The sequence below is a fragment of the Leishmania braziliensis genome, chromosome 35 (genome assembly GCF_000002845.2).
Source record: "Leishmania braziliensis MHOM/BR/75/M2904 complete genome, chromosome 35".
NCBI classification, from domain to species: Eukaryota; Euglenozoa; class Kinetoplastea; order Trypanosomatida; family Trypanosomatidae; genus Leishmania; species Leishmania braziliensis.
In genome coordinates, this window is record NC_009326.2 from 180,982 (window position 1) to 193,481 (window position 12,500).

The window sequence follows — 12,500 nt, forward strand, 5'->3', positions numbered from 1 at the left end:
TAATCAATTGCCTCCGAGCTGGGGCTCATTGGTGTCAATGGAGCACATCGCTGTCCCTGGAACATTTCTTTTTGGCAATCTGCCGTCGGAGTGGGGCGGCATGTCCGGGCTCAAGTATCTTGACGCTGGTGGGACAATGCTTACAGGCCAGCTACCGACCACTTGGTCGAATCTGAAAAACTTGGAGGTACTGCGTATCAATGAAGCAATGCTCTCTGGTAGCCTCCCAGACACATGGAGCAGCATGACCTCACTGAAACAGCTGGACCTCAGCACTAACACTATTGACGCCATCCTGCCGTCGTCATGGAGACTCCTTAAAAACATCCGTAGCCTCCAGCTACAGAGCAACCACCTACGCGGAACCCTTCCCCAATCATGGAAAGAACTGACTAACATTGAGGAATTCCGCGTCGATGACAACCAGCTCATAGGAAGAATTCCAGAAAGCTACAGTGCGTGGATAAAGATCAAAAATGCCGATCTTCGACTCAACAATTTCTGCGAATGTCTCCCCTCCAGATGGGTAGACAACAACGGGATAACGATTTCTGCTACCGCCGACGCTCCCGTGTTAGCTGAAGATTGCGCAACCGAAAATCAGTGTACTGATATACCACCGCCGTCTTCCTCGTCGTCCTCGTCGTCTGCGCCGTCCAGCAGCAGCTCCGCGCCGTCGTCGTCCTCGTCGTCTGCACCGTCCAGCAGCAGCTCCGCGCCGTCGTCGTCCTCGTCGTCTGCGCCGTCCAGCAGCAGCTCCGCGCCGTCGTCGTCCTCGTCGTCTGCGCCGTCCAGCAGCAGCTCCGCGCCGTCGTCCTCGTCGTCTGCACCGTCCAGCAGCAGCTCCGCGCCGTCGTCGTCCTCGTCGTCTGCGCCGTCCAGCAGCAGCTCCGCGCCGTCGTCGTCCTCGTCGTCTGCACCGTCCAGCAGCAGCTCCGCGCCGTCGTCGTCCTCGTCGTCTGCGCCGCCCAGCAGCAGCTCCGCGCCGTCGTCGTCCTCGTCGTCTGCGCCGTCCAGCAGCAGCTCCGCGCCGTCGTCCTCGTCGTCTGCGCCGTCCAGCAGCAGCTCCGCGCCGTCGTCGTCCTCGTCGTCTGCACCGTCCAGCAGCAGCTCTGCGCCGTCGTCGTCCTCGTCGTCTGCGCCGTCCAGCAGCAGCTCCGCGCCGTCGTCGTCCTCGTCGTCTGCACCGTCCAGCAGCAGCTCCGCGCCGTCGTCGTCCTCGTCGTCTGCGCCGTCCAGCAGCAGCTCCGCGCCGTCGTCGTCCTCGTCGTCTGCGCCGTCCAGCAGCAGCTCTGCGCCGTCGTCGTCCTCGTCGTCTGCGCCGTCCAGCAGCAGCTCCGCGCCGTCGTCGTCCTCGTCGTCTGCACCGTCCAGCAGCAGCTCCGCGCCGTCGTCGTCCTCGTCGTCTGCGCCGTCCAGCAGCAGCTCTGCGCCGTCGTCGTCCTCGTCGTCTGCACCGTCCAGCAGCAGCTCCGCGCCGTCGTCGTCCTCGTCGTCTGCGCCGTCCAGCAGCAGCTCTGCGCCGTCGTCGTCCTCGTCGTCTGCGCCGTCCAGCAGCAGCTCCGCGCCGTCGTCCTCGTCGTCTGCACCGTCCAGCAGCAGCTCTGCGCCGTCGTCGTCCTCGTCGTCTGCGCCGTCCAGCAGCAGCTCTGCGCCGTCGTCGTCCTCGTCGTCTGCGCCGTCCAGCAGCAGCTCCGCGCCGTCGTCGTCCTCGTCGTCTGCACCGTCCAGCAGCAGCTCCGCGCCGTCGTCGTCCTCGTCGTCTGCACCGTCCAGCAGCAGCTCCGCGCCGTCGTCGTCCTCGTCGTCTGCGCCGTCCAGCAGCAGCTCTGCGCCGTCGTCGTCCTCGTCGTCTGCGCCGTCCAGCAGCAGCTCTGCGCCGTCGTCGTCCTCGTCGTCTGCGCCGTCCAGCAGCAGCTCTGCGCCGTCGTCGTCCTCGTCGTCTGCGCCGTCCAGCAGCAGCTCCGCGCCGTCGTCGTCCTCGTCGTCTGCACCGTCCAGCAGCAGCTCCGCGCCGTCGTCGTCCTCGTCGTCTGCACCGTCCAGCAGCAGCTCCGCGCCGTCGTCGTCCTCGTCGTCTGCGCCGTCCAGCAGCAGCTCTGCGCCGTCGTCGTCCTCGTCGTCTGCGCCGTCCAGCAGCAGCTCCGCGCCGTCGTCCTCGTCGTCTGCACCGTCCAGCAGCAGCTCTGCGCCGTCGTCGTCCTCGTCGTCTGCGCCGTCCAGCAGCAGCTCTGCGCCGTCGTCGTCCTCGTCGTCTGCGCCGTCCAGCAGCAGCTCCGCGCCGTCGTCGTCCTCGTCGTCTGCACCGTCCAGCAGCAGCTCCGCGCCGTCGTCGTCCTCGTCGTCTGCACCGTCCAGCAGCAGCTCCGCGCCGTCGTCGTCCTCGTCGTCTGCGCCGTCCAGCAGCAGCTCCGCGCCGTCGTCGTCCTCGTCGTCTGCACCGTCCAGCAGCAGCTCCGCGCCGTCGTCGTCCTCGTCGTCTGCGCCGTCCAGCAGCAGCTCCGCGCCGTCGTCGTCCTCGTCGTCTGCGCCGTCCAGCAGCAGCTCTGCGCCGTCGTCGTCCTCGTCGTCTGCGCCGTCCAGCAGCAGCTCCGCGCCGTCGTCGTCCTCGTCGTCTGCACCGTCCAGCAGCAGCTCCGCGCCGTCGTCGTCCTCGTCGTCTGCGCCGTCCAGCAGCAGCTCTGCGCCGTCGTCGTCCTCGTCGTCTGCGCCGTCCAGCAGCAGCTCCGCGCCGTCGTCCTCGTCGTCTGCACCGTCCAGCAGCAGCTCTGCGCCGTCGTCGTCCTCGTCGTCTGCGCCGTCCAGCAGCAGCTCCGCGCCGTCGTCGTCCTCGTCGTCTGCGCCGTCCAGCAGCAGCTCTGCGCCGTCGTCGTCCTCGTCGTCTGCGCCGTCCAGCAGCAGCTCCGCGCCGTCGTCCTCGTCGTCTGCACCGTCCAGCAGCAGCTCCGCGCCGTCGTCGTCCTCGTCGTCTGCGCCGTCCAGCAGCAGCTCCGCGCCGTCGTCGTCCTCGTCGTCTGCGCCGTCCAGCAGCAGCTCCGCGCCGTCGTCGTCCTCGTCGTCTGCACCGTCCAGCAGCAGCTCCGCGCCGTCGTCGTCCTCGTCGTCTGCGCCGTCCAGCAGCAGCTCCGCGCCGTCGTCGTCCTCGTCGTCTGCGCCGTCCAGCAGCAGCTCCGCGCCGTCGTCGTCCTCGTCGTCTGCGCCGTCCAGCAGCAGCTCTGCGCCGTCGTCGTCCTCGTCGTCTGCACCGTCCAGCAGCAGCTCCGCGCCGTCGTCGTCCTCGTCGTCTGCACCGTCCAGCAGCAGCTCCGCGCCGTCGTCGTCCTCGTCGTCTGCGCCGTCCAGCAGCAGCTCCGCGCCGTCGTCCTCGTCGTCTGCGCCGTCCAGCAGCAGCTCCGCGCCGTCGTCGTCCTCGTCGTCTGCACCGTTCAGCAGCAGCTCCGCGCCGTCGTCGTCCTCGTCGTCTGCGCCGTCCAGCAGCAGCTCCGCGCCGTCGTCGTCCTCGTCGTCTGCGCCGTCCAGCAGCAGCTCCGCGCCGTCGTCGTCCTCGTCGTCTGCGCCGTCCAGCAGCAGCTCCGCGCCGTCGTCCTCGTCGTCTGCACCGTCCAGCAGCAGCTCTGCGCCGTCGTCGTCCTCGTCGTCTGCACCGTCCAGCAGCAGCTCCGCGCCGTCGTCCTCGTCGTCTGCGCCGTCCAGCAGCAGCTCCGCGCCGTCGTCGTCCTCGTCGTCTGCACCGTCCAGCAGCAGCTCCGCGCCGTCGTCGTCCTCGTCGTCTGCGCCGTCCAGCAGCAGCTCCGCGCCGTCGTCGTCCTCGTCGTCTGCGCCGTCCAGCAGCAGCTCCGCGCCGTCGTCGTCCTCGTCGTCTGCGCCGTCCAGCAGCAGCTCCGCGCCGTCGTCGTCCTCGTCGTCTGCACCGTCCAGCAGCAGCTCTGCGCCGTCGTCGTCCTCGTCGTCTGCGCCGTCCAGCAGCAGCTCCGCGCCGTCGTCGTCCTCGTCGTCTGCGCCGTCCAGCAGCAGCTCCGCGCCGTCGTCGTCCTCGTCGTCTGCACCGTCCAGCAGCAGCTCCGCGCCGTCGTCGTCCTCGTCGTCTGCGCCGTCCAGCAGCAGCTCCGCGCCGTCGTCGTCCTCGTCGTCTGCGCCGTCCAGCAGCAGCTCCGCGCCGTCGTCGTCCTCGTCGTCTGCGCCGTCCAGCAGCAGCTCCGCGCCGTCGTCGTCCTCGTCGTCTGCGCCGTCCAGCAGCAGCTCCGCGCCGTCGTCGTCCTCGTCGTCTGCACCGTCCAGCAGCAGCTCCGCGCCGTCGTCGTCCTCGTCGTCTGCGCCGTCCAGCAGCAGCTCCGCGCCGTCGTCGTCCTCGTCGTCTGCGCCGTCCAGCAGCAGCTCCGCGCCGTCGTCGTCCTCGTCGTCTGCGCCGTCCAGCAGCAGCTCCGCGCCGTCGTCCTCGTCGTCTGCGCCGTCCAGCAGCAGCTCCGCGCCGTCGTCGTCCTCGTCGTCTGCGCCGTCCAGCAGCAGCTCCGCGCCGTCGTCCTCGTCGTCTCTGCGCCGTCCAGCAGCAGCTCCGCGCCGTCGTCGTCCTCGTCGTCTGCGCCGTCCAGCAGCAGCTCCGCGCCGTCGTCGTCCTCGTCGTCTGCGCCGTCCAGCAGCAGCTCCGCGCCGTCGTCGTCCTCGTCGTCTGCGCCGTCCAGCAGCAGCTCCGCGCCGTCGTCGTCCTCGTCGTCTGCGCCGTCCAGCAGCAGCTCCGCGCCGTCGTCGTCCTCGTCGTCTGCACCGTCCAGCAGCAGCTCCGCGCCGTCGTCGTCCTCGTCGTCTGCGCCGTCCAGCAGCAGCTCCGCGCCGTCGTCGTCCTCGTCGTCTGCGCCGTCCAGCAGCAGCTCCGCGCCGTCGTCGTCCTCGTCGTCTGCGCCGTCCAGCAGCAGCTCCGCGCCGTCGTCGTCCTCGTCGTCTGCGCCGTCCAGCAGCAGCTCCGCGCCGTCGTCGTCCTCGTCGTCTGCGCCGTCCAGCAGCAGCTCCGCGCCGTCGTCGTCCTCGTCGTCTGCACCGTCCAGCAGCAGCTCCGCGCCGTCGTCGTCCTCGTCGTCTGCGCCGTCCAGCAGCAGCTCCGCGCCGTCGTCGTCCTCGTCGTCTGCACCGTCCAGCAGCAGCTCCGCGCCGTCGTCGTCCTCGTCGTCTGCGCCGTCCAGCAGCAGCTCCGCGCCGTCGTCGTCCTCGTCGTCTGCGCCGTCCAGCAGCAGCTCCGCGCCGTCGTCGTCCTCGTCGTCTGCGCCGTCCAGCAGCAGCTCCGCGCCGTCGTCGTCCTCGTCGTCTGCGCCGTCCAGCAGCAGCTCCGCGCCGTCGTCGTCCTCGTCGTCTGCACCGTCCAGCAGCAGCTCCGCGCCGTCGTCGTCCTCGTCGTCTGCGCCGTCCAGCAGCAGCTCCGCGCCGTCGTCGTCCTCGTCGTCTGCGCCGTCCAGCAGCAGCTCCGCGCCGTCGTCCTCGTCGTCTGCACCGTCCAGCAGCAGCTCCGCGCCGTCGTCGTCCTCGTCGTCTGCGCCGTCCAGCAGCAGCTCCGCGCCGTCGTCCTCGTCGTCTGCACCGTCCAGCAGCAGCTCTGCGCCGTCGTCGTCCTCGTCGTCTGCGCCGTCCAGCAGCAGCTCCGCGCCGTCGTCGTCCTCGTCGTCTGCACCGTCCAGCAGCAGCTCCGCGCCGTCGTCCTCGTCGTCTGCGCCGTCCAGCAGCAGCTCTGCGCCGTCGTCGTCCTCGTCGTCTGCGCCGTCCAGCAGCAGCTCCGCGCCGTCGTCGTCCTCGTCGTCTGCGCCGTCCAGCAGCAGCTCCGCGCCGTCGTCGTCCTCGTCGTCTGCGCCGTCCAGCAGCAGCTCCGCGCCGTCGTCGTCCTCGTCGTCTGCACCGTCCAGCAGCAGCTCTGCGCCGTCGTCGTCCTCGTCGTCTGCACCGTCCAGCAGCAGCTCTGCGCCGTCGTCGTCCTCGTCGTCTGCGCCGTCCAGCAGCAGCTCCGCGCCGTCGTCGTCCTCGTCGTCTGCGCCGTCCAGCAGCAGCTCCGCGCCGTCGTCGTCCTCGTCGTCTGCGCCGTCCAGCAGCAGCTCCGCGCCGTCGTCGTCCTCGTCGTCTGCACCGTCCAGCAGCAGCTCCGCGCCGTCGTCGTCCTCGTCGTCTGCGCCGTCCAGCAGCAGCTCCGCGCCGTCGTCCTCGTCGTCTGCACCGTCCAGCAGCAGCTCCGCGCCGTCGTCGTCCTCGTCGTCTGCGCCGTCCAGCAGCAGCTCCGCGCCGTCGTCCTCGTCGTCTGCACCGTCCAGCAGCAGCTCCGCGCCGTCGTCGTCCTCGTCGTCTGCGCCGTCCAGCAGCAGCTCCGCGCCGTCGTCGTCCTCGTCGTCTGCGCCGTCCAGCAGCAGCTCCGCGCCGTCGTCCTCGTCGTCTGCACCGTCCAGCAGCAGCTCTGCGCCGTCGTCGTCCTCGTCGTCTGCGCCGTCCAGCAGCAGCTCCGCGCCGTCGTCGTCCTCGTCGTCTGCGCCGTCCAGCAGCAGCTCCGCGCCGTCGTCGTCCTCGTCGTCTGCACCGTCCAGCAGCAGCTCCGCGCCGTCGTCCTCGTCGTCTGCACCGTCCAGCAGCAGCTCCGCGCCGTCGTCGTCCTCGTCGTCTGCACCGTCCAGCAGCAGCTCCGCGCCGTCGTCGTCCTCGTCGTCTGCGCCGTCCAGCAGCAGCTCCGCGCCGTCGTCGTCCTCGTCGTCTGCGCCGTCCAGCAGCAGCTCCGCGCCGTCGTCGTCCTCGTCGTCTGCACCGTCCAGCAGCAGCTCCGCGCCGTCGTCGTCCTCGTCGTCTGCGCCGTCCAGCAGCAGCTCCGCGCCGTCGTCGTCCTCGTCGTCTGCGCCGTCCAGCAGCAGCTCCGCGCCGTCGTCGTCCTCGTCGTCTGCACCGTCCAGCAGCAGCTCCGCGCCGTCGTCGTCCTCGTCGTCTGCACCGTCCAGCAGCAGCTCCGCGCCGTCGTCGTCCTCGTCGTCTGCACCGTCCAGCAGCAGCTCCGCGCCGTCGTCGTCCTCGTCGTCTGCACCGTCCAGCAGCAGCTCCGCGCCGTCGTCGTCCTCGTCGTCTGCACCGTCCAGCAGCAGCTCCGCGCCGTCGTCGTCCTCGTCGTCTGCGCCGTCCAGCAGCAGCTCTGCGCCGTCGTCGTCCTCGTCGTCTGCGCCGTCCAGCAGCAGCTCTGCGCCGTCGTCGTCCTCGTCGTCTGCGCCGTCCAGCAGCAGCTCCGCGCCGTCGTCGTCCTCGTCGTCTGCACCGTCCAGCAGCAGCTCCGCGCCGTCGTCGTCCTCGTCGTCTGCACCGTCCAGCAGCAGCTCCGCGCCGTCGTCGTCCTCGTCGTCTGCACCGTCCAGCAGCAGCTCCGCGCCGTCGTCGTCCTCGTCGTCTGCGCCGTCCAGCAGCAGCTCCGCGCCGTCGTCCTCGTCGTCTGCACCGTCCAGCAGCAGCTCCGCGCCGTCGTCGTCCTCGTCGTCTGCGCCGTCTCGTCCTCGTCAGCAGCAGCTCCGCGCCGTCGTCCTCGTCGTCTGCACCGTCCAGCAGCAGCTCTGCGCCGTCGTCGTCCTCGTCGTCTGCGCCGTCCAGCAGCAGCTCCGCGCCGTCGTCGTCCTCGTCGTCTGCGCCGTCCAGCAGCAGCTCCGCGCCGTCGTCGTCCTCGTCGTCTGCACCGTCCAGCAGCAGCTCCGCGCCGTCGTCGTCCTCGTCGTCTGCGCCGTCCAGCAGCAGCTCCGCGCCGTCGTCGTCCTCGTCGTCTGCGCCGTCCAGCAGCAGCTCCGCGCCGTCGTCGTCCTCGTCGTCTGCGCCGTCCAGCAGCAGCTCCGCGCCGTCGTCGTCCTCGTCGTCTGCGCCGTCCAGCAGCAGCTCCGCGCCGTCGTCGTCCTCGTCGTCTGCGCCGTCCAGCAGCAGCTCCGCGCCGTCGTCGTCCTCGTCGTCTGCGCCGTCCAGCAGCAGCTCCGCGCCGTCGTCGTCCTCGTCGTCTGCACCGTCCAGCAGCAGCTCCGCGCCGTCCGTCGTCCTCGTCGTCTGCGCCGTCCAGCAGCAGCTCCGCGCCGTCGTCGTCCTCGTCGTCTGCACCGTCCAGCAGCAGCTCCGCGCCGTCGTCGTCCTCGTCGTCTGCGCCGTCCAGCAGCAGCTCCGCGCCGTCGTCGTCCTCGTCGTCTGCACCGTCCAGCAGCAGCTCCGCGCCGTCGTCCTCGTCGTCTGCACCGTCCAGCAGCAGCTCCGCGCCGTCGTCGTCCTCGTCGTCTGCGCCGTCCAGCAGCAGCTCCGCGCCGTCGTCGTCCTCGTCGTCTGCACCGTCCAGCAGCAGCTCCGCGCCGTCGTCGTCCTCGTCGTCTGCGCCGTCCAGCAGCAGCTCCGCGCCGTCGTCGTCCTCGTCGTCTGCGCCGTCCAGCAGCAGCTCCGCGCCGTCGTCGTCCTCGTCGTCTGCACCGTCCAGCAGCAGCTCCGCGCCGTCGTCGTCCTCGTCGTCTGCGCCGTCCAGCAGCAGCTCCGCGCCGTCGTCGTCCTCGTCGTCTGCGCCGTCCAGCAGCAGCTCCGCGCCGTCGTCCTCGTCGTCTGCGCCGTCCAGCAGCAGCTCCGCGCCGTCGTCGTCCTCGTCGTCTGCGCCGTCCAGCAGCAGCTCCGCGCCGTCGTCGTCCTCGTCGTCTGCGCCGTCCAGCAGCAGCTCCGCGCCGTCGTCCTCGTCGTCTGCACCGTCCAGCAGCAGCTCTGCGCCGTCGTCGTCCTCGTCGTCTGCGCCGTCCAGCAGCAGCTCCGCGCCGTCGTCGTCCTCGTCGTCTGCACCGTCCAGCAGCAGCTCCGCGCCGTCGTCGTCCTCGTCGTCTGCGCCGTCCAGCAGCAGCTCCGCGCCGTCGTCCTCGTCGTCTGCGCCGTCCAGCAGCAGCTCCGCGCCGTCGTCGTCCTCGTCGTCTGCACCGTCCAGCAGCAGCTCCGCGCCGTCGTCGTCCTCGTCGTCTGCACCGTCCAGCAGCAGCTCTGCGCCGTCGTCGTCCTCGTCGTCTGCGCCGTCCAGCAGCAGCTCCGCGCCGTCGTCCTCGTCGTCTGCGCCGTCCAGCAGCAGCTCCGCGCCGTCGTCGTCCTCGTCGTCTGCGCCGTCCAGCAGCAGCTCCGCGCCGTCGTCGTCCTCGTCGTCTGCGCCGTCCAGCAGCAGCTCCGCGCCGTCGTCGTCGTCGTCTGCACCGTCCAGCAGCAGCTCCGCGCCGTCGTCGTCCTCGTCGTCTGCGCCGTCCAGCAGCAGCTCCGCGCCGTCGTCGTCCTCGTCGTCTGCGCCGTCCAGCAGCAGCTCCGCGCCGTCGTCGTCGTCGTCGTCTGCACCGTCCAGCAGCAGCTCCGCGCCGTCGTCGTCCTCGTCGTCTGCGCCGTCCAGCAGCAGCTCCGCGCCGTCGTCGTCGTCGTCGGCGCCGCCCAGCAGCAGCTCCGCGCCGTCGTCGTCGTCGTCGTCGGCTCCGACCAGCAGCAGCTCCGCGCCGTCGTCGTCCTCGTCGTCTGCACCGTCCAGCAGCAGCTCTGCGCCGTCGTCGTCCTCGTCGTCTGCACCGTCCAGCAGCAGCTCCGCGCCGTCGTCCTCGTCGTCTGCACCGTCCAGCAGCAGCTCCGCGCCGTCGTCGTCCTCGTCGTCTGCGCCGTCCAGCAGCAGCTCCGCGCCGTCGTCCTCGTCGTCTGCACCGTCCAGCAGCAGCTCCGCGCCGTCGTCGTCCTCGTCGTCTGCACCGTCCAGCAGCAGCTCCGCGCCGTCGTCGTCCTCGTCGTCTGCACCGTCCAGCAGCAGCTCCGCGCCGTCGTCGTCCTCGTCGTCTGCGCCGTCCAGCAGCAGCTCCGCGCCGTCGTCCTCGTCGTCTGCACCGTCCAGCAGCAGCTCCGCGCCGTCGTCCTCGTCGTCTGCACCGTCCAGCAGCAGCTCCGCGCCGTCGTCGTCCTCGTCGTCTGCGCCGTCCAGCAGCAGCTCCGCGCCGTCGTCGCCCTCGTCGTCTGCGCCGTCCAGCAGCAGCTCCGCGCCGTCGTCCTCGTCGTCTGCACCGTCCAGCAGCAGCTCCGCGCCGTCGTCCTCGTCGTCTGCACCGTCCAGCAGCAGCTCCGCGCCGTCGTCGTCTTCGTCGTCCTCGTCGTCTGCGCCGTCCAGCAGCAGCTCCGCGCCGTCGTCGTCCTCGTCGTCTGCGCCGTCCAGCAGCAGCTCCGCGCCGTCGTCGTCCTCGTCGTCTGCACCGTCCAGCAGCAGCTCCGCGCCGTCGTCGTCCTCGTCGTCTGCACCGTCCAGCAGCAGCTCCGCGCCGTCGTCGTCCTCGTCGTCTGCGCCGTCCAGCAGCAGCTCCGCGCCGTCGTCCTCGTCGTCTGCGCCGTCCAGCAGCAGCTCCGCGCCGTCGTCGTCCTCGTCGTCTGCGCCGTCCAGCAGCAGCTCCGCGCCGTCGTCCTCGTCGTCTGCACCGTCCAGCAGCAGCTCCGCGCCGTCGTCCTCGTCGTCTGCACCGTCCAGCAGCAGCTCTGCGCCGTCGTCGTCCTCGTCGTCTGCACCGTCCAGCAGCAGCTCCGCGCCGTCGTCGTCCTCGTCGTCTGCGCCGTCCAGCAGCAGCTCCGCGCCGTCGTCGTCCTCGTCGTCTGCGCCGTCCAGCAGCAGCTCCGCGCCGTCGTCGTCCTCGTCGTCTGCGCCGTCCAGCAGCAGCTCCGCGCCGTCGTCGTCGTCGTCGTCTGCGCCGTCCAGCAGCAGCTCTGCGCCGTCGTCGTCGTCGTCGTCTGCGCCGTCCAGCAGCAGCTCCGCGTCGTCGTCGTCGTCGTCGGCTGCGCCGACCAGCAGCAGCTCCGCGCCGTCGTCCTCGTCGTCTGCACCGTCCAGCAGCAGCTCCGCGCCGTCGTCGTCCTCGTCGTCTGCGCCGTCCAGCAGCAGCTCCGCGCCGTCGTCGTCCTCGTCGTCTGCGCCGTCCAGCAGCAGCTCCGCGCCGTCGTCGTCCTCGTCGTCTGCGCCGTCCAGCAGCAGCTCCGCGCCGTCGTCGTCCTCGTCGTCTGCGCCGTCCAGCAGCAGCTCCGCGCCGTCGTCGTCCTCGTCGTCTGCGCCGTCCAGCAGCAGCTCCGCGCCGTCGTCGTCCTCGTCGTCTGCGCCGTCCAGCAGCAGCTCCGCGCCGTCGTCCTCGTCGTCTGCACCGTCCAGCAGCAGCTCCGCGCCGTCGTCGTCCTCGTCGTCTGCGCCGTCCAGCAGCAGCTCCGCGCCGTCGTCGTCCTCGTCGTCTGCGCCGTCCAGCAGCAGCTCCGCGCCGTCGTCGTCCTCGTCGTCTGCGCCGACCAGCAGCAGCTCCGCGTCGTCGTCGTCGTCGTCGTCTGCGCCGAGCAGCAGCAGCTCCGCGTCGTCGTCGTCGTCTCGTCGTCGTGCGACGAGCAGCAGCAGCTCCTCGGCGTCGTCGTCGTCGTCGTCGGCGGCGACCAGCAGCAGCACCTCGTCGTCGTCGTCGTCGTCGTCGGCGGCGACCAGCAGCAGCTCCTCGTCGTCGTCGTCGTCGTCGTCGGCGGCGACCAGCAGCAGCTCCTCGTCGTCGTCGTCGTCGTCGTCGGCGGCCAGCAGCAGCAGCTCGGCGTCGTCGTCGTCGTCGTCGTCGGCGCCCAGCAGCAGCAGCGCGTCGTCGTCGTCGTCGTCGTCTGCACCGTCCAGCAGCAGCTCGGCGCCGTCGTCGTCCTCGTCGTCTGCGCCGACCAGCAGCAGCTCCGCGCCGTCGTCCTCGTCGTCTGCACCGTCCAGCAGCAGCTCCGCGCCGTCGTCGTCCTCGTCGTCTGCGCCGTCCAGCAGCAGCTCCGCGCCGTCGTCCTCGTCGTCTGCGCCGTCCAGCAGCAGCTCCGCGCCGTCGTCGTCCTCGTCGTCTGCGCCGTCCAGCAGCAGCTCCGCGCCGTCGTCGTCCTCGTCGTCTGCGCCGTCCAGCAGCAGCTCCGCGCCGTCGTCCTCGTCGTCTGCACCGTCCAGCAGCAGCTCCGCGCCGTCGTCCTCGTCGTCTGCGCCGTCCAGCAGCAGCTCCGCGCCGTCGTCCTCGTCGTCTGCGCCGTCCAGCAGCAGCTCCGCGCCGTCGTCGTCCTCGTCGTCTGCGCCGTCCAGCAGCAGCTCCGCGCCGTCGTCGTCCTCGTCGTCTGCGCCGTCCAGCAGCAGCTCCGCGCCGTCGTCGTCCTCGTCGTCTGCGCCGTCCAGCAGCAGCTCTGCGCCGTCGTCGTCCTCGTCGTCTGCGCCGTTCAGCAGCAGCTCCGCGCCGTCGTCGTCCTCGTCGTCTGCACCGTCCAGCAGCAGCTCTGCGCCGTCGTCGTCCTCGTCGTCTGCACCGTCCAGCAGCAGCTCTGCGCCGTCGTCGTCTTCGTCGTCTGCGCCGTCCAGCAGCAGCTCCGCGCCGTCGTCGTCCTCGTCGTCTGCGCCGTCCAGCAGCAGCTCCGCGCCGTCGTCGTCCTCGTCGTCTGCGCCGTCCAGCAGCAGCTCCGCGCCGTCGTCCTCGTCGTCTGCGCCGTCCAGCAGCAGCTCCGCGCCGTCGTCGTCC

General features: G+C 71.2%; 1 protein-coding gene across 1 annotated transcript in view; it reads left to right on the forward strand.

Moving 5' to 3' along the window:
- Positions 1 to 37: 37 nt before the first annotated feature.
- The window catches only part of LBRM_34_0540 (proteophosphoglycan ppg4), a gene marked incomplete at both ends in the record, with an annotated part of 16,155 nt that continues 3,692 nt past the window's right edge, over positions 38 to 12,500 (forward strand). The window contains one exon of the mRNA XM_001568117.2: positions 38 to 12,500. This exon is cut by the window's right edge and continues 3,692 nt beyond it. Within this exon, the coding sequence (XP_001568167.1) occupies positions 38 to 12,500 (12,463 nt within the window).